Raw genomic sequence first — 27,941 nt, 5'->3', positions numbered from 1 at the left:
ACCATGTACTTCAGAGATCTTGGTCCACAGTTAGGTTGGACTATGGTAAGGAGAGCACACTCAAGGATTACTGATGTACCAATGCAGCAAATTCATATATTTACAATACTGTCAGCTGACATAATATTGGGGTACTTTATTTTAGGAGTGTCTGGCTAAATTCTTGTGAGCAATGACTAGTAAAGACAAGGATTCAACATTGCTTCAAGATATCTCTGTTTTTGCCTACCTACTTTTACTCAGAACTATGCCACTATGTCAGGTCTTTTTTTCAGTTTGTTTGCATATCACCTCCATGTACCCTCCACAGTAGAGACAACCTTTTCTCTTCTTATGTTTTCAGGTGTTTATGGCAGAGTGCTTCGGGCCTCTTTTCACCTACCTCCTCTTTTATTTTCGAGTGCCATACATTTACTCACACGAATATGGCTTTACCTCAAGTCCCCATCCTGTTGTCAGGTGAGTGGAAAAAAAAACAAACTTGAACTATAGTGCAGGTTATGGCAGGCTGCGGGTTTCCACCTGCAGACATGAGGCAAGTTTACAGACATGAGTCCGACCAAACCTAAACTGACTAAGTTTAAAGGATGTTTTTGGAAAATATGTATATTCCCTTTCCTCTCAAGACATAGATGACAAGATTGATACCCCTGATTGATGCCAGTAGCCAGTAAGCTTAGCTTTAGCACAAAGCGTGGAAACGATGGTAAAGAACTAGTCTGGCTAGCCAACATATTTGGGGCGGCAGTAGCTTAGTCTGTAGGGACGGTGTGGCTGGTTCAAGACCAGCACAAACCAGGAATGGAGTGTGGACTGGAACATGGAGTGGTGCCAGTTCACCTCCCGGGCACTGCCGAGCTGCCCATTAGAGTGCGGATTGGGCTGCATTTTTCTGTCTGAGTCCGACAGAGCAGTAACCGGACCCGACCCGAGCCCGTCATGGTTAAAATCTCATTTTTCTCTCATACTAACGAAACATGTAGGGAGAGCCGGGACAGTTGAAACACTTTTTAATTAATCGTAATTTACAAAGCGATCGTATCGCACTGAAAGCTAATATTTTGTCACTAGCAACCTACACCTGTCATCTGCCAAATACAGTTGCATTTTCAGCTTTGAACAAAATCGTTCAGGAATTATTACAGCAAAAGTGGGACGTGCGTAATGTTTCATTCGTCCTTCCTGGTCGGGACGATTGAAACAACATGGGGGGGACGAATGAAACATACAGTTTAAGCCATATAAACTTCCCACAACTTCAATATTTTATTACATATCATCATTTAGATAGATTGTTACTGGGCTATACGTCTTTGTGAATGTCTGTTAATAACTCATTGCCGTCATCGTGAAGCGATTATTGAAATATCATGCACTGTGGCTGATTCTGCCATTTTTATAGCTAGAACAGTAGGTTTTCCCATTTATATCATGTTTCTATTGTGGAAAATGTCGTTTCACTAGGTTTGTACGTGGGTTAGACCACTGCACATCCAAATAAGTGCCCTTAACAACCCACAGCCCGTCAGTCTCCATAGGATAACATGGGAAAACTCGACCCCCCCTACCTGGTGGGCCCAAATATATTTTCATCTTTCTAAAACTGCTTTTCCATGTCTCACCTCCATAAATTATTGTATAAACACAGATATTTGTGCATTTACTTAAAATACATGGAGTTACAGCCTGGTCCTGACATAGACATATGTCATTACAGCCTGTTTTGCTTTCCATGTAAACAAGCATGCAATATGAAAATCTGGAATTGTGGAGAACACTAAATGGTCTACTGAATAAGCATGTGGTCGAACCTTTAAATGAAAAGATTAATAATTAAAAAAATGTAACCGTTAATGAAGTTTACTTTCGACCATCAAAACTTGTTTATTGCCTGTAACTCCGTGATCAAAGGAAATAACAGGAAGCTATTTGGCTGATAGAATATGCTCTATGTTTTGACCTAAGGAAGTCTGTCTATCATCATTGCACGGAGAAAACTGGAATGTTTCCACACACACACACACACACACACACACACACACACACACACACACACACACACACACACACACACACACACACACACACACACACACACACTGAGCTCTCTTAGAGGATCCATTTTATTCTTCACTACATATGGAATTACATCTATTGCTGGGTAAAGGTCAGGCTCTGTAGAATTAAATCAGAATCTGAAAACTAACTGCATTATGAGAAAAAAAAATTTGATGTAGCTATGACAGGATGGTTTGGACACTCTTTTATTCGTGTTGATCTGCTTATTGATCCACAATCACTCCTTGGGGGTGTTTCATTTTATTGTAATACCTTAAGGAAATGTTCAAACCCTAAATATTTTACACTTTATCATATCTCCTAAGTAATTTATACAATTCTTCTTGATGCTGTAGTGTTGCATCTAGTTGCATATGTTTATATTATTCTGCTGTGTTTCACACTATGATGCACTTTCTTTGCTGAATCCCAAACATTTTGTTGCTGCAGTGACCCACTTTTGCACACGGGGGTAAGTATGCTGATTGGAAGCACCTCAGTTAAATGTGCATACTTGTACTTCTGTTCTGACCTCATCCCCCTCTCTGTCTCTCAGACTGGCCTGTGCCTGTCACACCTTCCATTATATGAAGAGGCTGATAGAGACTATCTTTGTGCATCGTTTCTCCCATGGGACCATGCCTCTCGGGACAATGGTCAGGGTGAGGACATGACTACCCTTGAGAACAAGAGCTTCTGATAATGCGCTCACCTCTTTCACAATGTGCGGACAGTCTCAGTGTGTTGATGAGGTGAGGTAGTTATTAGAGGATTTCTTTTGTGTGTGTTTACTGTATGGAGTTCAAAAATAGAAATTGAATCAAAGTAAGTACATTTGAATTTTAATTGAGCGATTATTGTACATCATGCAATGATATATACGTTTTACATTTTCAAATATTTATACAGTGCCAAGAAAAAGCAACCCCTTGGATTTCCTTGCATTTGTGTAAAATGTAGTTATAAAATGTGGTTTGATATTCTTTAAAGTCACTATAATGGACATGCTACATCTGCCTGAAATAGTAACATAATTAACAAGAGCATGTTTTTGGTTCACGTATTGAATTATTTGCTTGAACAAGTCAAAGTCAGGTTGGAAAAACAAAGTGAACCCTTGGTTTTCAGTAACAATTTAAACCTTATTTTACAGCAGTGACCTCAACAAAATGTTTCCTGCATGTGTTGATCACTTTTCCACATCGTGCAGGAGGAAGTTTAGATCATTTCCCTGTTTACATTATATATATATTTACAGACAATTTGAGGCCTGGATTGACCTTAACCATTCTGAAACATTACTTTTCTTATGTCTGAGACATTTTGTAGTTCATGTTTCACTGTGTTTTGGAGTATTTTTGTGTTACATGAAACAACTTCTATTAAGCATCAGATGACTGACAGCGGCCCTGAAACTTCAACTTGTAAAAGTGATTTTTATACATTTGACTGCATTGTTTTCTGAATGAGTAATGGTTGTTCAGGTCCAGTGGCTGCAAAACAACTACAAATCATGGTGATACCTACTCCATGCTTCACTTTAAGGATGGTGTTATGATAGGCTATTAGTTTGCTTTATCACTCCAAACAAAGTGTAAGGTGTGTCTGCAACAAAATATAATCATACCTGGGCGGAGCTCAGGGCTCTCCGAGTGCCCTTCTAGTTTATTTAAGTGTTTTTGTACAGACACAGCTAAGTCTATTATAGGGACTTGGAACTTTAAAGCTCAGACCACATTTTATGGATTAAATGCATAAATCCAAAAGTTTAACTTTTTTTCTTGTGTCACTGTACATCTGTATTGTTTGTTTCTTCTCTCAGAATTGTGCCTATTACTGGGGTCTCTCAGCTTGGTTGGCATACTACATCAACCACCCTCTTTACACACCTCCATGTAAGTCAGCCCATGTACACGTACACACACACACACACACAAACACAATGCTGTTTGTCTTGATTTTCTGCAGCTTATCAACACTAGCCTATCTCTCTTCACAGCATATGGAGAACTACAAGTCAGCTATGCATTAGTCATGTTTGCTGTACGTATACTGGTGTTCACTCAGGGCCAACATAAATTCAGCGAACATGCATGTATGACAGTAAGGTGACAAATGCTTATTTGTGTTCCAGATGTGTGAACTTGGAAACTTCTCCGTTCACTTGACTCTTACTAATCTCAGAGGAGAGGGTGAGTTGTTGACCTTTACTCTGTTTACTCCCGTAGTACGTAAAGGAGGAATACACCAAGACATTGTCCAATCCATCATTTCAGAATTGTTTGATAAAATTACTAAAACCATCTAAAACCATTCAATTGTTCCCATTTGAACATGTGCTCAGTACTCCAAGCTAAAACTATTTTGGTTGATCCACCATGGAAACCTGGATGCTATGGGTGTCTACAATATATTTTAAGAACTGCTACTTAAAATAAAACGTTATTTAACTTAACAATTTCTTCTTCACAAAAACGGTTTCACAGGGTCCAGGAGCAGACGGTTTCCTATGCCAACAAAGAACCCCTTCACATGGCTATTTTTCTTTGTATCCTGTCCAAATTACACATATGAGGTAATAGACATTTATAATTCATCATAGCAATGAATATCACCATTGCTTGTGTATTTACCTCTCTGCTTGCCTGTATATTTCACCCATCCATACTGTAGGTCGGAGCTTGGGTGAGCTTCTCCATCATGACCCAGTGTCTCCCAGGTATATGCAGTACATTATTAACATAAATTCACTTACTGCACCAAAATGTCTATGTTCTAATACTTGTATGTTGTGTATTCCAGTGGCATTGTACACATTACTAGGCTTCATCCAGATGACCATCTGGGCCAAAGGGAAGCACAGAGCCTACAGCAGGGAGTTCAAGGACTACCCAAACCTCCGGATGGCCATTATCCCCCTGATTCTCTGATAGTGATCAAAAACATGAATTATTGTAGCATATAAGGCATGTATATTCACTTCCCTCAAGTGTTTTTTACTAAAACAAAGAGGTTTGCTGCTGCTTAAGCCAGCACTATGCAAGTTGTTTTCATGAACTGGAGTGGGAATGGGAGCAATAATATTTTGGCAATATACTAGAGCATTTAAAGCTTTAGTGCATAACTTTTTGATATTATTGAACATCTGTTACATTCAAGCCATTGCCAGATGAGTTGCTACAAAGCTAATTAAGACTATCAGCTCCACACAACTCTCTCTGGATTTCTCAGTATGACTATGTTCAGAAGATTGTGGCGTCCGGTGACTTTCCCGCGCAGAAACTCAAGTGAAGATAATTACCTTTTCTGAAGAATCCATCATGTTTTTTTTAAACATCCGTGTCCTCCTTGGCTACTAGCAACTGCGTGGAGGAGGGGGCCCGTGCGCGATCACGGAAGGCTTGTATCATGTGGATGCGCCAACGGTGTTGTTGTCATTACTTAGAATTCCTCATGGGGGCGATAGGATGTGACGTTGTGATATGAAGTCAGTAATGAGATTACATACATCTACATGCTGTGTTAACCCTGGTTACACATCATCATGGGATAGTTTTGATATTCAGGATGTGACTAAAAGTTGAAAATGGCACCTTAGCATTTAAGCAACCCTTATTCAAACCAGCCCACGCACACCATGAATGCTTACAGCACTAATAAACTGAAATAATTAAAACATACTCTAGCTTATAATAAAGTGCTTGTGGAAACTAGAATTTAAGATGTGATGGCATCTATTTGAGAGTGCAACATCCCTTTTAAGCTCTCAGGAGGAAAGCTGATAAAGCAGACATTTAATAATGCTAATATTAGGCTTCTTCACCGTATATCTCAGATGTTTTCTTCAGAAAATTGGAAACTATACTGTAGAAGTTTAACTTCTGGCATTAATGTGTAGAGGGATAACTGCTGTTGTTCCCCAGCTCTTACTGTCTAATCTCAGGTTTTATTCAACTGTTAAAAACGGTTTTGTATAAATATGAATGTGAGTAATCTCAAGCAATGTGTAAAACAAATCAAACAGGTTGTCTTGGGGGGGGGAGGTCCACGTCATAAGGAAAAATGTAACTTTATTTGACATGATGCCCCTCTCAGAAACATAATTTTTGTGACATTGATTTCCTCTAATGACACCAGGTGCTGGTGAAGTGCCGACAGTTTACCAAAGATGAACATATATGTGATAAAGCGCAAAGATTGGCTGGCATAAAAATATCACATGATATCGAAATGAATTCCAAAGCAGCGTGAGGATTTCATGAAAATCATGAGCTGTATTGCACTAGCAGAACATCCTAAAAATTGTGATGCTTCAACTAAAGCTATGTCAATAAAGTGCTGAGGCTATGCTTCTCGGAGTGCTTATTTCACATATCTAAAGAAGGCAAAAAAAAAAAAAAAAAAAAAGGATGATCTCGCTTGGCATCTGAAGCAAAAAAAAATACACAGGACCTATGCTTTCATCACATTCCCATTACAACTTGATACTGAACTTTTTTGACACGTCATCAATCAAAGCCATGGTCCTTGTCATAAATCTCAAGCTCTGTTTCATTTCACTTGCAAGGCCTAGAAAGTGAGCAGAGTGTGGAACATATAGCAGGCACAGAAATGCTCCACACTTTCCAAAACCAAAGTCCACTAACCCTGTTCACTGAAAAAGCAAAGTTTTGCTGTCTAACATAACATGTCATGTCCTATTTAAAGGGCTGCCTCCTTTACAAACTGCATTTCAAGCTGACGCCACACAATGGCTCAACGAGCACTGCCCCGTTCCAAAGACTCCTCCAAATGGCGATGAGAAAGACAGACTTCTTTGCTTAAGTATGGAGAAAACAATTTGATTAATCCTCTGCAACAGTCGCTTGTCTCATTTGAAGAGGAGGTTGGAGTTCTCCTGAATACCTTTCAGTTCTCCGCACACACACATCCATAGGGCGCATTCTTTGGACACGGCGGCCCCTAAAATGAAAACTAAAGACTTTCTTCTGTCTTCCAGTTGAGCTCATTGAAGTAAGTTCACTTCTTCAAAGACTTGAAGAGTGCGGCTTCAATATATCGCTGTGCCCCAGCAGCTTTTGGATGCAACACAATGGTGTCATCCTCTCTTGACTGCTGCTTAGCGAAATTCACAAACACCTATAGGGTACAGAAATACATAGAAACATTAGGATCAACCTGTTGTCCTCTGAACCAAACTGCCATGACTTGAAAAAAGTTGATAATCAATGCAAGGCAGAGGACAGGAGAATAAAATAATGTAGCAAGATTAGTTTGAACCATCAGGTTGACGGATTAAATATGAGGAAATCTTAATATCTGATGAATAGTCAGCAATACGCACACCACTTGCTTGGTCTCCTTTGTGGTGCAGGGAATTAAATTCCCTGAAAATCCATTTAAAAAAGGAATAACATTTTCTTTTTTTTCTTTTTTTAAAGATATTATTAACACCTATCAAGTAAAATCTCAAAAGGCAAAGATGTGAAATATAATGCTAGCAGCTTGGTGTTATCTAAAGACCGCCTTTTTTCTATTGTATTACTACTATGTGTTTAATGGGTTTTGATGAATTAGTAGTAGTATTTGACCTGTGAAGCATTTTGTAACTCTGCTTGTGAAAAACTTTCCTTACTTACTTTCAGCTAAATGCTAACGTCAGCATGCTGTCATGCTCTCAATGACATTGGTAACATGCTGATGTTTGCAGGTACAATGTATACCAGGTTCACCATCTTAGTTTAATGTGTTAGCATGTTAACATTTGCTAACAAGCACAAAACACAAGATAGTGTACAGCGGAGGCCAAGTGTCATTAGTTTAGTTTAGTATTGGATTTGGAGTTGCATAGAAAACTCCCGCACACTGTCTAAATTGCAAAAATGGTTCAAAGTTTAATATTAGGCAACGTTTCGGTACCAGACCATCTTCAGGCAAAATGGTCCTATGCTTATTTACCTGGTCAACAGTGGTCTGTGACACTGAGTAGTCTTCTATGTTGAGCTTGTCTTTGTTAACCAGGACCATTTGAAAGATCCTAGCCAGGGAGGATGAGGAGATCTTGTACTGTAGAGTGTTGTAGTGTTTCTCACACTGGATGCAGCCAGGGAAGGTGCTCTCCATGAAGGCTTCGGCTGGGTTCAGATCTACGGCAGAACCGGGCTTAGCTGTCCTGATCTTCATGGTCACCACGTAGCCATCACCAAACCTACGTTCACATTGATGTAAGACAAAAGTAACAAATCAAAGATCTGCAATTGCGTAGAATACTAATGAGATTGGATTTATTTTCATTGTTGCATGAATATATATAAAAATTTGATATGATATGGGATGAAATTAAAAATGACAAACTTGTATTTGAGATGCTGAATGGTTCCCAAACACTTAAAGGATCCATTAACCATAATTGCTAAGCGGGTACACAGCGCCTCACATTCCTCCATACTGTAAAGGTAGATGGCAAAATCAGAATTAAAATCTGTGCTCATAAATATGCATGCGTTCATACAGTGGAACACCCACACCAGATAGTTCACCTGTGTGAGGTGAGGACCACTGCTCGTCTGTCCTGGATAACACTCATGATGGAGTTCCACAGGAAGCGTCTAGAGAGAGGGTCCATACCTGTAGTGGGCTCATCCTAAGACACAGTAATAACAACAAATACATAAAAATACACACAGAAACATCTCGCATCTCTTCTCTATCACCTAACCATGCTCGTATAACTGAGCTCACCCTCCTAAACCTCTAATCCCAACCAAGCAGTGCCATTAGAGTTGGTCTCACCAGCAGCACCAGTGCAGGGCAGCCTATCATGGCGATGGCTGTGGAGAGTTTCCTCTTGTTACCTCCACTGTAGGTCCCAGCACTTTGGCCTGCATACTCTGACAGACCCAGCTTCTGGATGGCCCACTCTGCAACCTGAGCAGGAGGGGGATACTGTAAGTGCCTCATGTCACAATGCAGTCAAACTTCAGTAAAGTAAATCTGTACACTTAATACAGGAAAAAAAAATGTGGCAGATTGAAATGGCAATATGTACACTTTGTTTGTTTCCAAATGTGCAGGGTTTCTAACTGAACTTGTTTCATTCTTTGAACAACAGTTCTACATTAAGACTAGCTGTTTGTATTAGCTGATTGCTGATATTTTAAGGAAGGAGCAAGCTTGCCAAATATCTGAATGTCAATCAACTGTGGATCTTTTTTTTTTTTTACATTATTGAAATCATATTGTGGCTTTTTTTCCCTCAATACTTACAGTGAAAGGATGTGCTACTTTATTCTGCATGAAATTCAAATAAAAAGTATCACTTTTTCATTCATCTTCGTTTGTACTTCAACTTCCCGCGCCCGATGATTAATAAGTTAGGCTTGTGTTCATTTTAACAACATTACATATATTATGTAAGATGCACTGATACTTTTTTTTATCATTTTACAGTGCTGCTTAGAAACTGAAATGTCCAGTTCAAAATGATTTATTTCCTGGCAAAAGCTGCAGCTCACCCGGCTGATCTCCGGCTCCGGAACTCCACGGAGGCGAGCGTAGAGGTGCAGATGTTCTCTACCTGTCAGCAGCTCATCTATGGCATCAAACTGTGGGCAGTATCCCATGTTCTGGTGCACGTCCAGGATGTTGGTTAAAATGCTGAAGATTTAGGGGAAAACACTTTGGAGTAAACAATAGGGGTGTGAACGGGTGTCATGATTCGATCACGATTATCCTGTCTACCATTCGAATCGATTCTATATCACGATGCATCACGATGCGTCACCTCCTCAATATTATATATTGCTACACATGGTTTTCATCAACAAATTCAAGCATTCAGCTATACGTGAACCCCCCCTTTTCATTGTATCTGCTCTTAAAACATCATTAGGCGCTAATCCATTATGGTCTGTCACTGCATCGATGCAGAATCATCTAGGTCCAGATTGCGATGCATTGATGCAATGATTAATTTCAACATCCCTAGTAAACAACACGAATGCTGACTACAAGCCTCAAAATGTATGTCACATTCCATATTGGTTAATTCCTATTTGTAAAAACAACATATTACTAACCTGTGACCAGCGACTGAGGCCTCTCCTGAGGTGACATCAATGTCTCCAGTCAACATCTTAAACATTGTGGTCTTCCCTGCTCCATTCACCCCCAGTAGACCAAAACACTGCCGAGGATCAGATAAAAAATAAAAAAAAACATGACAGACGAACAATGAAGTGACCAGAATGCTTCATCTTTGGAGTAAATTGCATCGGTTTAGATTTAACCACACAAACCTCTCCAGGTGATATTGCGACACAGATCCGGTCCACTGCAGGGATGATTGTTCCTTTGTATGTCTGGGAGGCGAGACGGGAACAAAATAAGGACAAAAATTGAAGGATATTTTTGAGTTTTAAATCTTTTTTTTCAATTTTAGCATGTTGTCCATTGTCCGTGACCTGATCATATTTTGGAAACAAAAAAATGTCTCACCTTGGACAAGTCTTGTATGCGTAATATGTCATTTGTTTTTCCACTCTGATAGAGTCGCTCTCTTTCCTCTGCCACATCTACATCTTCTCCCAAAATAGGAGGCTTTGGGCAATCTGACATCCTGCCAATGGAAAAATCAACAACTCAGTAAATCAACTTTCCTATCTACACACCAGTCACATCACATTTATCTGGAGGAAAAAATGTTTCCAGCATCCCTGCATTTTATGAAACACTTTCAAGAGTCATTATTTGAGTACATTTGGCCAATTTCGCTTTCTAATTCAAGCTGTACTACACTTACCAGTGATCCAGGAAAAAGCGATACTGGAATAGAATGTTAATGATGAAGTAGACAAATCCTTCAACAGCCATGCAGAATAGGTTCTTTCCAATAAAGTCCCAGTTATAGGGGTCTGGGCTGTAGTCCTCACCTGAGGAAATATATAAACACAATACACCTTTACATCGCACTTTAACACTTTAAAAATGTGTTTTCCCTTGACTCCGTTGCAGAGTGTTTGGTGCACGGGGGGGGGACTCTGCAGTTGGCTCGTGCCTTTATGGCACATGTAAGCTATCCAATTTCTGATGTGTTGAAATGGTGGATGACAGTTGGAGGTTTTCATTGCTTTTTCAAGTATTTGCTTGCTGGACCATGAGGTACTGTATATATGAGCAGTTGTGTGTAATTACCAAAGCGAGCGTAGGTATCAGTCAGAGCCTGGTGCATGGCCATGTCTACGAGACCTCGGCCCAGGCAGTAATGGGGGAGAACGAGCAGCAGGGTCTTTAACAGCTGGTTGAACTTGTACAGAGCCTGGACAGAAATCCAAATTAGGGTGATATGGAAGATGCATGGGAGATGAAATTTACAGAGACAAGCCGCGTGGTCTTACTGTGGTGCCTTCAAAAAGGTCCAGGATGAAGGTGATGGCACTGCTGTTGATGCCGATGAAGAGGTTGATACATGACAAAGAGACGTAGGCTGTGCTGGGAACACTGAATATAAAGGACATGGGGTACATCATGGGTATCACAGACCAGCTAAGAGAGAAAAAGAAAAGAGAGAGATCAAAAAAGCATCAGTTAATAAGCACAATGAATATCACAATCTAAAGACAGAGACCTGTGAGTCCCTACGTGATATACTGTACAATGATATACTAGACAGACACTTAGTTTTTGCAAACCAGCTGTTGATGAGTTTGCATGCGCAGTGTAAAATGATATATTTTATAGACTATATTCCACTGCTGATATTTTGACAGCCACAGGCACTCGGCTGGATGTGTCAGTAGCTAGCATGAGCTGTGGAGGAAACTTGACCTGCAGGAGTGTAACAACAATCTGGTGACATTTAGGCTGGATGATGATATCTGCTAAGGGAGGCATCTGGAAATCTACTCATGTTTCAGGGGTTAGAAGAAAGTCAAAACTAATCAAGACAGCCACACAACTGATCATTGTTGGAACAGAACGAAAGAGGGCAACACATCCTGTTATATTCTCCGATTTGCAATCAATTCAAGTATTACTAGGCTTTAAATTTCACAAAATTTTGTCAATATTTCACAAAAACACAGACAACGTAAAGAACAGAGGAACATGCTGGATCTGACAGATATTTAATTATGTTGGTTTTCTACACAACAAGAATGTTTGAATCCTAAATATTGGTACAATATATATAATATAATATAATATAAGTTATTGGCAGAGTCAATTCAAAAGCAAGGCTCGGCTATTTTTTTTTAGTTTGGCCCTCATTTTACATTCTTTGTTGTTGTAACAAATATAGTCAAAGCTTAAAAAGGACAGAAACTTACCCATAAAGCATAAGCAGGGAAATAAGTGGTTGGAGGTTGGTTGGTGAGGTGAAGCACTTCTTATCAAAAAAGATGAAAATTTCCACAACCATCGCTGCACTGATGGAGTAGTTCAACTGGAGAAACAACAATAAAAACAATAAGGGCTGGCGAGTGTCATTATTACATGCCGTTAACTTTAATGATAATTGCCAGGTATATCTTATACAGTAATAGGGTCACTGTACCATGTCCCAGAGGAAGTTGGCCATCCAGTAGACCAATGGACTGACACCACTGACAAACTGCAGGTGTTTGGCCTGAGTGACTCTCTCCTGGATTAAATAGAGGACGAAGCTGGCTGGAACGAAGGACATGGCAAAGATGACACAGATGGCCACCACTGCATCCACTGAGGTGGTCAGGCTGGGAAAAAGACAAAGGGAAAAATATCAGACTCTTTAAAAAACTGACTGGATCACAAAAAACAGTTTCTATACAAGCGTCACACCCAGGCTCTACTTCTTAGAAACTCCTTACTTTTTCCTTTTCCAAACTCTGGGGTATTGCTTTAAACCAATCACAACTGTCCTGGGCAGCGCTAAGCCCCAGATGCAGCGATGGTGCCCTCGCAAAATAGATAGCGGAGGTGAAGGACGCTGTATGTCCCTCCCCTCCGCTATATATTTTGCAACGGCAGGCTTTATCCCAGCCCTGCACATCTGGTCAGCCAGACTACTCACACAGTGATTTCAGAGAGCTGTTCTTTGGTGAGATTCAGAGGATGGTTGATGGCAGTTATTCCATATTCATCCAGGTTAGCTCCTTTGGGCAGGTTTGCACGGAGGATGGCGTTGTTGGCCACATTCATGAAAGAAACCACGGCATGCCAGCCCTTATTGTTGTACCACACCTGTCGAAAGACAGTGAATGATGTCCATTGAGTACTGCTGATTAATAGGCTAATGTTGATTGATAACATAGTCAACAAGTGTCATTTATAAAATACAGCAGTCTATCACACTGTGTTATACAATGAGGCTGGTGGATCACAGTGATGAAGGCTTCATCCTGCTGGTGAGGCTTCACTGGACTGACCTTGACATTGTTTTGAGTCTCCATGTACCTGAGGAACGTCCCAATGTCCTTCAGTGTTTGTTTGGAGCATTTGCCCTGCAACCGAAAAAAAATCGAGGCCCAATTACAAAAGAAATCACAGAAGAGCAAAGTGATGAGCACACACAAACACCATTTTGAGTTTTAAAGCCATACCCCGGTAACATTGAGCAGTCGTCCCAGCTGTGCTGCTAGATCCTGGATGGTCTTTGGCTGCAGCTCTAAAACAGGAAGCTGTCCTCCCACTGATATGCCTCCATACCTGGACACCACAGACAGAAAACCCCTGCTGACATCTGCAAAGCTTTACTGTACAGGGGTGCAAACTCATCAGGGTTGAAAAAGGTGACAAAAAATGTGGATTTAGAGTCGATTTTATGATGAGTATGTAGGGGGAATTTCACCCTAGAACTTTAACTCCAGCTACTGCAGTCCAAAACTGTACCACACCATTACAACCACTGGAGGGAGAACTGTACCACTACACACAATACATCCATTCATGTAATATATATCAAAAATACATATAAGATAAACTTTCTTGGACCTAACTGTGGACTGACAATGAAACAGTTGGATACAAATTAACATTACCTTTGTTCATTCACCCAATATTTGCTCTTCAAGCTGAAAGAGATTAACATTTCAACTTTAGAAAATACTTTAGACGCATCGTTTCAATAGCTTCTTTCAGTGTTGCACTTTTACATAGATATGTATATATATATATATATATATATATATATATATATATATATATATGTGTGTGTGTGTGTGTGTGTGTGTGTGTGTAAGAGTACTATACATTCTTTGTTAAATGAACACATCTCGAATAAACCTTTGATGTAATAAAATTTAACAAAATAAAAAACTGTTTTTCCCTTTGTGTGCAACTACAATATATTTCAATATTCTAATGAAAATACCAACAGTATTTTTAGTTTTGGTCTAATTTGATACAAAATATGGCTTATTAGGTCGTATTAATGATTGTTAACACAAAGGTTAAGATCAATGTACAGGGGAGAAACTATAATACATTGATTATTTTAGGTACAGTTACTTCAGTTTTAGCTTTTTGGGATAACAAAGGTGTGAAGGTTCTTATACCTGGTACTAATGAGAGTGGGGTAGGTCTTCACCAGGTAGTCAGAGATGTTCCTGCCTGTCAGGTCCAGGAGAACATCTCCTGTTGACTGGATCCTCTAATGCACAGAAGAACACATTCAATAGGAGAAACTCATCAGCAGTGGCAGACCTCTAAATGTATGCCATTTCAGTTGAATAAGTGGAAGTGATACAGAAGTCAGTGCACAATACACAATAGTGTGTGCTGAAGGAATCTAGTGACCCAAGCAGCTACCTGTGGAGGTGGCAGGCCTCCAGCTCCAGCAGGACATACAGGGAGCATGCTGAGTTTCCTGGGTGTGCTGCACTGACAGTCTGGAGACGGCCTGAGGGAGTTCCATTCTGGGCCGGCCAGCATATCTATCAGGACAGGGTTAACCAGGGGCATCTCCCACTCCGTGGTGATGTTGTTACATGGAAAATCTCTACCAGTGGGACAAATTGACCCATGTAGTCAAACAGAGGGCAGGCTGGGGGGGGCAAAATGGTTTAAATCTGTGAAGGTGACTCACTCCAGTGGTTCATCCGCCATGCAACGAGTCCCAAAGCCAGGCTTGTCCAACAGCACCTGACCAAAGTATCGCATCGGAGCATCCATAGGACGCTCATTACTGCAATGAAAAAAAAAAAAATTGAGAAATAGAGACATTTTAGCTATTTAAGCCAAATTCAATAGAACGTATTGCACTGATCTCATTCCTCATATCAGCTAAATAGTGCTTGGTCACTGTGTGTCCATTATACCAACCTGAAGAAGGTGTACTGTCTGCCATACATCCAGGGACTGAGAGTCAGACTTGGATACTCTCCAAAAGGTGGAACGATCAGAGTGAAGGTCAGTGCCAGGAAAACAAAACTGGCAGGCAGCACAATCTACCAAACACAGAAACATAACTGCCACTTAAAAACCAGACAAAATGTGTACACTGATGAGGATCAAGGCCCTGGTCTTGGAAATTGAACTCTAAAATTCAGGCAGCCAAACTGAGACAAGCACCTCTGCTGATTGACTGTAACCAGCCTAGTTTTCATAGCTTTATCTTATTCAAGTAAATCCACAACACACAATATAGTAGTAGTAGTAGTTTTTTAGCACTTAAAATGCTAAAAAATAAAATGCTATTAAGATTACTGACAGTGCTGCAGTGGATTATGGTTTGATACATTATAGCATGGTTACCTGGGCGAAGAAGTCTTTGTAGGAGCGCGTCGTGTGATGCAACCTCTTGATCAGCAGAGCAAAGAACTGTTTGATGGTCAGACACAGGCCTCTAACCTGGTAGGACCCCCTGCCTGCACTGCCTTCTGGGACATCACACGGGCCCTGGCCATTAGTGTGCAAAGCCCCATCCGTCTCTGGAATACAGAGCTCATGTCAAGCTGCACTGTCTGACTTGCACATGCAGTGTACATGCTAGATTAAAGAGGCCAGCCAGCCAGCAAGCCATGTTTAGTCTTCTGTGAGCGGTGATCAAAAAGCTATCCGCAGTGCTCTACTTGCCTCAGGGATGTAGGTCATGATCATAACATGTTTGTGCCAGTGAAAGCTCTGAATCGAAGTATATATGTATGATAAATACATCAGTTACATCTCACTAGTCAAAAAGCCCAAGCCAAAGCTCTCTGCATTACGCTGTTGTCAGGAAAAACACTTTTTCCCCAAACATGTTTTCAGGAATAGATTAAATGTGAGGGCATTGCCAACAACTATTCGGCACATTTCTCAGTTGACTTCACATATTTGTTTTATTTAACAAAGGAGTGTTAAATCTGTGTCTTCTTATATCACATAATAGACTCTAAATCCTCTTGAATTACAGAAATTGATGTGTTTTTCCCACAACAGCATTAGTCCAGCGCTGTAAGCTAAAAATGTCACCTTTTGGTGGTGCCATATCAATTGCCACTCTGTTGTACCCACAGAGACTAGCTCGACAGATCTGTCGCAATAAGTTCTTGTCTGAGAGAGTTGGAAAGTGGGATACAAAGAATGTAGTTCACATGATGACGGGCTACAAGAGACACAACTACACATTCAGACACACGACAAATCAACAGGACGAGAAAGAGAAGTTAACGGAAAGTGCTACAAAAACAAATTTCTTCTTTTTTTTTACCTGGTGTACATTTCTTGTTGGTTGCATTCCCATTAGCAGTGACCTTTAGGAAGATCTACAAAAAATAGCTTATGTTATTGTCAGGATCCAAAATTAAGTGATGCTCTTTATTACAAAGCCTTGTGTAACAGAGCCTAATCACTGTAAAGGTGAATGTCAGGCAATTACTCTTCTTTTCTCTTCAAATTGTTGTTTAGCACTGAAAATGAAAATATAATTTGTACTTCAATAACTAAGAATCTGTCTTATTCAGGGGGCAGTAATTGTCAGTTTGAACTATTGTCTTATTTTCTTAAAGTCTGGGACTATAATGTCAATTTGTAAATGTTTTAGATTGTCCTAATAAATCACAACTGCATGTAGTTGTTAAATACAAGCAGTCCTACGATTCCAGCTGTTACCATTTCTTTTGTTATTATTTCCACACACCTCTTCCAGCGATGTGTCGGACACACCGAAGCTGCTGAGGCCGATGTCCCCCAGTGTTTCCTCCAGCTCCCTGAAGAGGCTTGCGTAGGCCTTGGGCTCAAAGTTGCGGTTAGGCAGCAGGTAGGTCAGCTCCTGGCCGATGGCCTCAATGAGACGAGCCTGCGGCACGTGATGGTGGATCAGGGCGGTGATGCGTTCCATGTTACCTGGAGATGAGTGGTAGAGGATGATTTTGCTTTATTTCAACGTTCATCATACGCTAACTGCTTTGATTGTTTCATTTATTATCTTATTGCTTGCTCGTTACTTATACTTTTTGAAAAATGAAGCACTAAAGAATGTAAACTAAGCAGCGCCATCGGTAATAGTAAAATATCTGACAACTGACAGGTGGCACGTTACTGTAAGTAGAAATGTGCTGTAAGAAAATTAAGAGTGTGTGCAAAATCACAGCAGAGAATAAAGAAACAGAAGAAAAACACATTAAATCACATCATATGGTAAGCAAAACTGCATATCAAAACTGCATATCAAATTGGCATTTAAGAGGTAAGTCAACAACACATGGTGTTTCTAGATATGTTGGCAGCAGACTGACTATAATCTGACGCAAAAGAGCTTTTCATCAACGTGATAAAGAGATTATGCTCCATTACAGTATTCATTTAGACGTTGAACAGACTTAAACAGGTTCAAGGAGATTGGCAATGCACACTGATCTCTGAAATGACTACAACACGATAATGGAACATACCATCCATCTGTCTGTCTGGAGGCTGGCTCTCCTCTTGGTCCACTTTAAACTTTGAACACTTTGAACAATTACAGGAGCAATCGTCTGTACGGTCACAGCTGGCCTGTCGGACAAAATGTGATTGGAAACCACCATTTACTCTCCTGCATGTACTTCTACTCAGTCTTAGTCTCACTGGGACTCATTTACACACAAATCACCAAGGGAGTCATAAAGATGAAACCATTGTATTAGTCAGTTGTTAAATATCTTTAAGTAAAAATGAAGCTAAATTTCTGTTTCATATGCAGTTCTAGTCAAACAAGAATTGAATTCTGGCAGTATAACCCAAATTCGTCTTAGAACTTTTAAAGCTACCACTCTGTACCATTTAAAGCCTAATGCACGCACACACACACACACACACACGCGCACAAAAACACACACACACACACACACACACACACACAAAGTCCCCACCTTTGGAGCGTCATGTTTCATTCGTCGCACAACAGTGAGGTAGAAGCCAGCGCCAAAACAGTTCTTGAGGAAGATGGGGGAGCCGCAGCAGTAGAGGCGACCCTGAGAGATGATCGCCACTCTGTCACTCAGCAGGTCGGCCTCGTCCATGTGGTGGGTGGACATGATCACTGTGCGCCCTGCAGCGTGGGATAGAGAGACACAATGACCAAGGGGGAAAATAGAGAGATATGAAAGAAGGACAAACTTTCTTTCGTACCTTAATCAAGATCTAACAACACTGCTGTGTTGTGAAATACTAAGGCAGTAAAAAAGCTCTCTATTAAGATTTATTACAGAGATTTCAGTACAGCTGCACTGAATGTGGTATCATCATCATAAATTAGGAGGTCCAAGAATGTATATGACAGAATTGGGATATTTAAACGGTAAGCATTTGTCCTTTAGAATTTAAGACAGAAAGAGTCTATTACTTTATAAATAACAGCTTTAGGTCAGAACGTTACCGTTTTTGGGGTATCAGGTTTAGTGGAACAACTGTCAGACTTGTGGTCAATAGCAGCATCAGTGATGCAATGTTTGTTTTTTTAAAGATTATTTTTTTCAGGCATTTTCAGCCTCTATTCTGATAGGACACCAGAAGACACGGAAGGGGAGAGAGAAGGGGGAATGACATGCAGCAAAGGGCCGCTGCGTCGCGGAGTAAACCTCTATATATGGGCGCCCGCTCTACCAACTGAGCTATCCGGGCGCCCAATGATGCAATGTTTTGAGCAGGACATAGGTTGAAATATTTGTGGTCTGACCAGACAAACCTGTCAGGTTTGTTCATCATCTAACCTCTACATGGCATATAATACAGCATGACAAGCTACACTGCTACTGTTTATAATCATCAAGGGAACCTAATAATGTAACTTCATTTGTGATATGAAGGCAAGAATATTAATTGATTGATTAATTAATATTAATTAAATTATTAAGTATACTATCATCTAATGAACTAAAGTCATTTAATGAAATATTTTCCACACTTTATCTGACTACAAACTACAAACATGGCAGTTATTACAAATGCACTATTATGTTAAACAGCTTGTTAATGTGACAAAAATGAGTTCAAATAAAATTAAACTAATGAATGAATAAAGAAAACATTTAAAAAGCAGTATGAACTATTACCTATTTTTAACAGATGGATTGTGTCCATGGCATAACACTTTTCAAGGAGTCATTCTATAAGTGCTTTATTGTATGTCCATGATGATGATTACTATTAGAGCATAATATAAGACAGTAAAGGTTGGCTATTTGAAGTGACAACTGCAACCATTATATTGGATACTGTAATAAACTTATTTTAAGTTTTGGTATCTGTTTACTTTAGGGGCTAATGCAGAAAACCTCTACAGTACCATGACGTTAGGGCTCTACACCCTCTTCTAGCCAGCAGGGGTCAGTCTTACCTGCGCGGTATTTGAGCAGCAGGTCCCAAATGGAGCGCCTGGAGTAGGGGTCCACCCCAGAAGTGGGCTCATCCAGGATCACCACCTTGGCCCCACCAACAAACGCCAAAGCAACTGATAACTTCCTCTGCATGCCCCCTGGATTAGAACATCATAAAGTACTGATCATAGTGTGCACATATCAGTATATGTGCGTGTGAGTGTGTGTGTGTGTGTGTGTGTGTGCGTGCGTGCGTGTGCATTCTAGGTGTGTGCCATTTATTTAAAAACAATAATAAATCAATAGAAATTATCCATATACACTTTGCAGCAGCTTTATTTTGGATGAAGAAGCAGAACCAGACAGACCTGAGAGGTTCTGGGTCAGCTCATCTTTCTTGTGGGGAAGACCCAGATCCTGCAGCACGTTCTCTACCTCCTCCTCGGCCTCTGCTATTGGACGGCCTTTCAGCAGCGAGTAGAAGAGGATATGTTCTGCTACAGTCATACTGTCACAACCAAACAAAGAGGGGGACGCAATAATCCAGTTACAACTAAATAATTGTACTGCAAGCATGTTTGTCGGTTCATTTGGTTGTTGTTTTTTTATCACACTGTTTGGTGATAAATATTGTGGTACAATATAACATGCAATCTACCAAAAGTAAGTATTTATCAAAACTATTTGAGTCCTATATTCTAACTGTGTGGAGAGTTACATACTGCTGAAAAAGGATGTTGTGTTGAGGGCACATTCCCAGAGACAAACGGATGGTGTCCATATCTGTTCGGATGTCCTTGCCGTAGATGGTGGCTGTGCCGGAGGTGGGAGGGAACATACCGGTCAATATGGACCTGGGAGAGCGAGACAGAGAGAGAGAGAAAAATATGTTGAGAGAAACACAGTGTCCCCTAGCTACATATTGCCACTGCAAAAGTCAATTGCAGAGAATGTAAGACTATTTTCTACATGTTCTGCCCTTATGGTTGTTGTGTGTGACATACATGGTTGTGGTCTTCCCAGCACCATTGTGGCCCAGAAAGGCAGTAATCTGGCTCTCATAAAAACTGATGCTAAGGCCATCCACGGCCGGTGTGGAGCTCTTGCCAAACACCTTGACCAGGTTCTGGATGCAAACACCCTTCACCAGGTCAGCTGGCTCTGCTTCAAAGAATGGCTGACCTGCAGACAGCAAAGACAACCCCATATGTGTTACTCATTTATCTGGACTAGGAGTGAACACTGCTTCTGGACCGTTTGAGTATTTAAGAAATCCATCCTTAACGACGGGCACGTCTTTCAAGTAAAAAATGGCAACAGAATGTTGATGAAAAGTTGACATCATATCCCTTCCTCTTCCCAGAAATATAAACAAAGTAAAGAAAAAGAAATATACACAAAGTAACAAAAGTGTTACTTTGTGTATATTTCCCAAATGTGTATGAAAGACGCATATGACATCAGGCGACTGGAATGTTATACGGTGTAAAGAAAACAGTTTCCATCATTTATTAACTAAGCATGAAACTGAGAAGCTAACAGCATATGTGTTCACATATACCAGCAAATGCAAACACACACAAGGGCACTGAGTTCCCACACAATGAATCTGATTGGCAGATAGGGAAAGTGAGAGCAAATAGAGAGATGGCTTCAATCCTGAATGGAGATCCAAGTGTTGGCTTGGAAAACTGTTACATCAATATAATTAATAAGATATGTAATGACTTATGTGTGGAATTATGCTGCAATTTGTTCTTCAGATATCAGAAAGAAGCAGAGATGTTAATAGATAAGTGCAGCGGTAATAGAACTGTGTATCTTATACCCTGTGATTGATTGCAGCTCTTCCAGGAAGTTACAGTGTTATGTTTTTTGGTTATGAATTTAACAAATTGCACCTCTATGTGTAAAAAAAAAAAAAAAAGCTTTTTAAACAGAACCAAGGTGTAAATAGCATACCGTCTGTTTCCTGGTTCTCCTCTGCCTCAGCCTGGTTCTCCTTCTCCAGCCTGTCACGCTGAGCCAAGTGTTCACACGAGTCTGTCTCCTCCAGAGCCGGGGCTTTCTCCTGGTCATTCTCCTGATCTTGGTTCTCCTCCTCCTCTTGCTTCTGCTGCTCTCCTTGCTCTTTGTTGGCCAGGTTATGAAAGCCTTTTTTATTCAACTCCAGTTTGTTGTTGCCTTTGGAGACAAAAGAAAGGATTTTAAAACCGAATTAGGGCTGAGTTCGGGACATTACGTCACAGGATAACAGTCTTCCTCCTTAACATACAGTACATCTTTTCTTATGCACAGTATGTGAATAGGGAAAATGGTAGATAAGTAAGTTGGCTTACCTGAAGCTGGAGCCACACTGTTGATCCAATAACAAGGCAGGAAGGGGAAGTAAAATGGTCGACCAATTCCATACTGGCCTGTAATAAAAACAGAAGAAAAAACAAATACATGAGCTATAGTGAATATGTGAATAAATCCACTGGTGGAAGAAGTATTCAGATCCTTAACTTAAGTAAAAAATACTAATACCACATTGTAAAACTACAGTGTTACCAGTAAGTCATGCATTGAAAATTTTACTTAAGTAAAAGTATGTAAGTATCATCAGGAAAATGTACTTAAAGTATTAAAAGCAAAGGTACTCAATTCAGAAAAATCCTCACATTTTAGAAACTGGAAACAATCAAAACAGTTATGCGTTTAATCGGCTAATCATTTCAGCTGGACTTGTAGGCCGTTATATTGTTGGGTAGTTTAAAGTTTAATTTTGTTTTTGTAAACTACATGTGTTTTGTGAGACGTAACTAGTAACTAAAGCTGTCAGATTACTATAGTGGAGTAAAAAGTACAATATTTGTCTCTTAAATGTAGCCGTGTAGAAGTAGAAAGTGGCATGAAAAGAAATGACTCAAGTAAAGTACAAGTACATCAAATTTGTACTCAAGTACAGTTTACTTGTACTTAGTTACATCCCACCACTGAATAAATCAAATTAGTATTTGCTTTGAAAGCAAAAGTTGTCATACACTTCTCTCTAACACACTGACCAGGGAAGACATTGTCCAGGTACCAGGCCAGCACAGCGTACAGCACAGTGTCCAGGCCCATCATGCAGATGGAGGTGAGAAAGCTGAACTCGTCCCCCTCCAGAGGGCTGGTCTGGATGTTATCCCACTGCAGACCCACGCCTTGCTCTTCGTACCGGGACAGGTACTCCGTCCCAAAGCCAAAAGCCACTTGGGACAGCAGACTCTGAGGGGAGAGCCAACAGTCCTTCAACCATAGTCACTGAATAATTGTAACTCATTCAGTGTTTTAACTGAAAATGGGACCATGAAGTGTATATAACATTGACTGTGTCACTTTTAGTCTGGAGTTTGATTCATTATAATGCTTTGGCTCCTTGGGATCTAATGGGTCTGTGATACAAATAAGAAACAACAACAACAAAATGGTTCGTAAAATCTCAAAATCAGGTCCTATATCTGATAGTATAAGTGGGAGGAGTCAAGAATTCTGAAGAGATTCTGAACACATCCTGTGCTGTAGCTAAAATTCAATAATGACAGTATACACAGTAGCAATGTTATTATTTGAAGCATGCTCGCTTGATAGAGGCAGATTCTGTGATGTGACACCCACCACCAAGATCTTCATGTCCTTGGTGATGCGGTCTTGCCAGGCAAAGCAGAAGATGTGCGGGAGGTAAAGGGCGAAGTAAACAATGCCGCAGCAGGCAGCTGCCAGGTTGGCCTGGTTGAAGAAGACACTGAGGAGGAAGCATTGCATGATGGTAGCCGTAGTGAAGGTGAGCAAAAAAAGGAAGAGGATGACGCTGTTGCTGTAGTTCAGTACCCTACCTCCCTGTAGGCCAGAGACAGAGGAACACACATGTGATGCCTTTAATTAGCATGCACTGAATCTGCATAGGAATACTGTAGGAGAATGACTCGTTGTCCAGACAAGAAAGCATACATACTGTGGATGTAGGAGAAGGACATAGGGATTAATGTAGAGAACCAAACAAAAAAGTTGGTAGGGGAAGTGAAAGAGACACAATTTTACCAAAACATATTTAAAAAATATAGAAACCTATGTATGTTAAACAGAATTTAAAAGTAGATTTCATGTGAAATAAGGGCTAATAAATACTACATTGGTGACATGCAATACACAGTAGACATTATTTGGGTAATCTTGGTATAAATCATTTCTATACAACTATGATCCACTAGAGGTCACAACAGCCCATATTACGACAACGACAACATGTCAGCTGAGCCACTGGCTGACTCCAAGAGAGACTTGTGACTTTTACAGTGGTACAAGTGTTAATTATTATCCAGAAACCCATTCCTGCAAAGCTGTTGACATAATTCCCATGATGTCATGGTATTGACAGTTCATTAATGATTCATAAGTATGCAACCAGTGAGCCATTACTAGATCAAGGGAAAAGATGTGGTAATGATTCACAGTAAAACTGGGTGACATTTATATCCAGATAAGTTAACATGTTTAGAGACATACACTGCATTCATATACTGTATACTTTGCATTATCAGTGTTCTCTCCACTTGGGCCCCATCAGGTATTCGGTCCAAACCTATTTTTTTTTTTTTTTTTTGTATAAGACAAAGTAAATTGTGCAGAAATGAGGATCTTTATAAGCTTTTTGAAAAAGCCTTCCTTACTATGATAATGATGGAGAGGAGAGCGGTGCTAGTGCCCATCATGAGGAAGCTGTCAATGAACCAGGTGGACCAGATGACGCCGTTGGTGACCCCCATAGCCTTCAGGGTCTCCTTCAGGCGGAGTTCCTTCTCCAGGACAATACTCTTGACTATCATGGACACAGAGTAGACCCAGGCCAGTACCATGAAGATGGGGAAACAGCGGTTCAATGTCAGCATGAAGCTGGACAGAGAAGGGGAAGGCAAAGGAAGTTGGAAGATGGAAGAGAAGGACACAGTTATTGAAACGGGAACCAGAATTGTGTGATTCTCACAATTTACAACAAGATGGCTGACTGGCCCTTGAGATAGGCCAGCTAAAACACACCTCCGATAATTATCACATAAAAGTCTTTGAAAAGTTTTTCAAAGAAAAAAGGCAGGAAAAATGTCTCATTTAAAGCAAAGTCCACAGCTCTTTACTTGTGTGAGTCTCACAATCTATAATGTTTACCACCAAAAAAAAAGAAGTTATCTAAGTAGCGTAAAACTAAATCATAACTGTAACTTAAAAATCAAATGAAAGAAAGTCAACAATGAATTCTGCTATGGATGTTTAATGTGATTGAACTTTGTTTAAAGCTACTATATGATCATATGTTCCACTTACAGATCATCCACATAACAAGGGTAGGGCATCTGCTGTAGATAAACACCCAGTGGCCATTCCTTTCCAGTCTGAGTCTTGATAATCCCATGCTCTATTATATCTTGGAGGTAAGCAAAGCCGCCCCAAACATAGCGGAAGTCATCCATTGGATCGGCTCTGGGGCCAGGGTCCCAATACCTGAGCAACACACACATATTTAGTCTTTAAATGTATCACCAATTAACTAAACCCATCATTTACACTTGACTTTGATTCTAACCTGTCTTTGACCTTATTGGTGCGCTCCACTGCATCAATATCCATACGGATCTTGAACTTAACATGAGGCGGGACATTGGTGGTCCAAGGGTGCATATCTACGAAGACAAGGCCCGCCCAGAACTTGCTGTCCTCTAACAGGTCCAAGGCCCGATAAGTGACGGCGTCCTCGTCAGGCACAGCCACAAACTTATCCAGGAGCACACACTGAGTGAGGGAGAATGAACAAGGGAGAGACAGCCAAATAAATGGAAAGGTGTTAGACAAGGATAACGCCTGGGTATAAGCGGAACACCAGCCAAACAGAAGTTTAAGTGCTCTCTGTTTAACAGAATATTGGATTTCGCTTTGAAAGTTAACTGCAAGATCAGTTTCCTTTTACGTCACTTACTTGAGCTTACTGTAGTAGTAGTAGTAGTAGTAGTAGTAGTAGTATTACCTTTATTTTCACATACACTATAGCATAATTGTAGCCAGAGGGGTACAGAATCCAGGAATCAAAAGTACTTCTCAAAACATTTTAGACACATTGCTTACCTTGATAAATCAAACATGTTGCCAATTAATCTGAGTAAAAACAGTTACAGTAGCTATTAATACTTTGCTAAGTATTTGTATCAGTATAGTATCAGTAAACTGATATGATTGCATGTGAAACATCTTTTCTTATGGTATTCGGAAAAAATACCTCAAAATTCCCTCAGTGGTAATTTCTTTGGTCTTAGAATTTAGCTAAACCATGGGTCAGTAGCCTATATTGTTTCGAACAGCCATGGTAGTGGCTCTGTGAAACTGCACTGTGGCCACAGTAATGCTTTAAGCTAAATGCCAACGTCAGTACTGTGTACATGTACTGACAATGGCAATGCTAACATGCTGATGTTAAGCAGGTAGAATGTTTGCCATATTCACTATCTTACTTTAGGTGTTATCATGCTAACATTTGCTAATTACCACTAAAAGCAAAGTACAGGTGAGATTGGATACATTTAGAGTTTGATCTGATTACAATTTATCCTGAGGGGAACATAAATGTCTGTTCCAAATTGCACGATAATAAATCCATAATTTTGCCAAAAGATTTGAGCCAAAAATGTGGACCTCATGGTGGCGCTAGAAAAGTCAGAGGATTGCAAAAGTCAATAGGATAAATATGAATGTCTGTACAAAATACACCCATCCATCAAGTAGATGTTGAAATATTTAAGTGGATAAGTAGAAATTTTGACCTGCTGGTGGCGCTACAGAAAATCATCATAGATTCATCCTCTCGGGACCATGAATGTTTGTACAACAGTGAATGGCAATGCATTTCTATAGTTATTGAGATATTTTAGTCTGGACAAAAGTAGACTTACTGGCCAATAGACTGACATTGCCATTCCTAGCATGTCTAAAATTGTGAAAAGCCCAGAGTTGCCAGTATTGGCTCAAGTCACTATGAACCACACGTTGCACCCACATTTGCAAAGAAGCTTCAGAAGTGGTTGTCTCTTCCCTGAAAAGCGTGTCTGATATAGCCATTCACTGTAGGCTAATGCCAATAGAGAGGGACCTGATCCAAAAGGAAACACTCCAAAACAACAATTTACCCCTAAGATCCCATTCATAGATACCCGCCAAAACCCAAAACAAACAAGCCTAAAATCCAAAATACAAGCATATATGCATTTACAGACACAATGTACAATAAACATACCCAACAAATTATTCAGAGACCGACCCTTAAATTGCCCAGATACACCTACTAACACTGCAGCCCCACTGTGGTGAGACACACATGCATACCACCAACGTGCAGCCAACCAGCCAAGAAGCCCACGGTCATTGTTGTCGCTTTATAAAGGATGGTGGATGGAGTGACAGCTGTAGCTAATCGGCCTCAATCGTTCCCACTCTCCCTGTCACACTCAAGTGCTGTAAGCTTCAACTTGGACAAAAACAAAGAGCACCAACCATCCAACCAGCCATACCCCAAGGTGCCCCCCGTGTCACCCCCCAGTGTGGTAGGCCTCTCATCCCGATTAGCCTTTGCATGGAAAGGGGTGATTTGAAATTGCATTGGTCTACTAAATGTGCAGCGCCTTCACAAGAGAAGGTTTGTGATGTTTTTTTTCTGTTTTTCTTTTACCCTCCACTCCATCAGCATTAAACAAAAGAGACTCGACAGCTAGTTTGTTGCTCTGGCTCTCGCCCACCTGGGAAGATTTCCATGTCTCTGGACGGGCGGACAAATTGCAGAGCCAACTTATCTAAATGCTCACATCACTTTGAGAGTGGTATTGGGTACATAGTGATTAGCCAACCAAGGTATTGAAATCAACAAGACCTGTGCTTAATTGGATTATTTCATGAATAGGCCTGTCCTAGAACTTGACATCTCAGGTGGAGAGAAATGTGGAAAAAGAGTTCACATTCTAGCTGTCAGAGTCCATTGAGAGAAGTTAGTAAAAACAATCCTGACACCTTATTTACATCTAAAGAGATGTGGAGCCCCCTTTCACTTTTCAGTATACTGTAGTTCTGCAT

At 40.4% G+C, this 27,941-nt stretch overlaps 2 protein-coding genes across 2 annotated transcripts in view; one reads left to right on the top strand and one right to left on the bottom strand.

Moving 5' to 3' along the window:
- The window catches only part of tecrl2a (trans-2,3-enoyl-CoA reductase-like 2a), an 11,477-nt gene extending 6,326 nt beyond the window's left edge, over positions 1-5,151 (top strand). Inside the window, exons 6-14 of the mRNA XM_028569686.1 lie at positions 1-45; positions 344-459; positions 2,615-2,720; positions 3,881-3,953; positions 4,058-4,101; positions 4,193-4,250; positions 4,545-4,633; positions 4,732-4,777; positions 4,861-5,151. The exon at positions 1-45 is cut by the window's left edge and continues 59 nt beyond it. Of these exons, the coding sequence (XP_028425487.1) occupies positions 1-45; positions 344-459; positions 2,615-2,720; positions 3,881-3,953; positions 4,058-4,101; positions 4,193-4,250; positions 4,545-4,633; positions 4,732-4,777; positions 4,861-4,988 (705 nt within the window). The 3' untranslated portion in view covers positions 4,989-5,151. The remainder of the gene's footprint in view (positions 46-343; positions 460-2,614; positions 2,721-3,880; positions 3,954-4,057; positions 4,102-4,192; positions 4,251-4,544; positions 4,634-4,731; positions 4,778-4,860) is intronic.
- An 857-nt stretch (positions 5,152-6,008) lies between these two features.
- Positions 6,009-27,941, bottom strand: part of abca4a (ATP-binding cassette, sub-family A (ABC1), member 4a) — a 40,269-nt gene continuing 18,336 nt past the window's right edge. Inside the window, exons 12-51 of the mRNA XM_028569066.1 lie at positions 25,414-25,619; positions 25,155-25,331; positions 24,506-24,728; positions 23,454-23,675; positions 22,859-23,063; positions 22,151-22,228; positions 22,092-22,093; positions 21,774-21,978; positions 20,816-21,026; positions 20,534-20,665; positions 20,180-20,319; positions 19,832-19,969; positions 18,366-18,544; positions 17,907-18,009; positions 17,153-17,358; positions 16,724-16,778; positions 16,486-16,566; positions 15,787-15,962; positions 15,355-15,479; positions 15,119-15,217; positions 14,842-15,031; positions 14,589-14,683; positions 14,073-14,105; positions 13,635-13,740; positions 13,461-13,535; positions 13,106-13,275; positions 12,611-12,788; positions 12,384-12,499; positions 11,454-11,601; positions 11,251-11,374; positions 10,859-10,988; positions 10,555-10,675; positions 10,356-10,418; positions 10,137-10,243; positions 9,573-9,714; positions 8,851-8,985; positions 8,598-8,701; positions 8,413-8,505; positions 8,017-8,266; positions 6,009-7,197 (exon numbers count right to left, since the gene is read on the bottom strand). Of these exons, the coding sequence (XP_028424867.1) occupies positions 7,078-7,197; positions 8,017-8,266; positions 8,413-8,505; positions 8,598-8,701; positions 8,851-8,985; positions 9,573-9,714; positions 10,137-10,243; positions 10,356-10,418; positions 10,555-10,675; positions 10,859-10,988; positions 11,251-11,374; positions 11,454-11,601; positions 12,384-12,499; positions 12,611-12,788; positions 13,106-13,275; positions 13,461-13,535; positions 13,635-13,740; positions 14,073-14,105; positions 14,589-14,683; positions 14,842-15,031; positions 15,119-15,217; positions 15,355-15,479; positions 15,787-15,962; positions 16,486-16,566; positions 16,724-16,778; positions 17,153-17,358; positions 17,907-18,009; positions 18,366-18,544; positions 19,832-19,969; positions 20,180-20,319; positions 20,534-20,665; positions 20,816-21,026; positions 21,774-21,978; positions 22,092-22,093; positions 22,151-22,228; positions 22,859-23,063; positions 23,454-23,675; positions 24,506-24,728; positions 25,155-25,331; positions 25,414-25,619 (5,463 nt within the window). The 3' untranslated portion in view covers positions 6,009-7,077. The remainder of the gene's footprint in view (positions 7,198-8,016; positions 8,267-8,412; positions 8,506-8,597; positions 8,702-8,850; positions 8,986-9,572; positions 9,715-10,136; positions 10,244-10,355; positions 10,419-10,554; positions 10,676-10,858; positions 10,989-11,250; positions 11,375-11,453; positions 11,602-12,383; positions 12,500-12,610; positions 12,789-13,105; positions 13,276-13,460; positions 13,536-13,634; positions 13,741-14,072; positions 14,106-14,588; positions 14,684-14,841; positions 15,032-15,118; positions 15,218-15,354; positions 15,480-15,786; positions 15,963-16,485; positions 16,567-16,723; positions 16,779-17,152; positions 17,359-17,906; positions 18,010-18,365; positions 18,545-19,831; positions 19,970-20,179; positions 20,320-20,533; positions 20,666-20,815; positions 21,027-21,773; positions 21,979-22,091; positions 22,094-22,150; positions 22,229-22,858; positions 23,064-23,453; positions 23,676-24,505; positions 24,729-25,154; positions 25,332-25,413; positions 25,620-27,941) is intronic.

Source organism: Perca flavescens, chromosome 22, assembly GCF_004354835.1.
Source record: "Perca flavescens isolate YP-PL-M2 chromosome 22, PFLA_1.0, whole genome shotgun sequence".
Lineage (NCBI taxonomy): Eukaryota > Metazoa > Chordata > Actinopteri > Perciformes > Percidae > Perca > Perca flavescens.
Note: the sequence above shows the minus strand (reverse complement) of the source record. Positions and strands in the feature narration are given on the sequence as shown.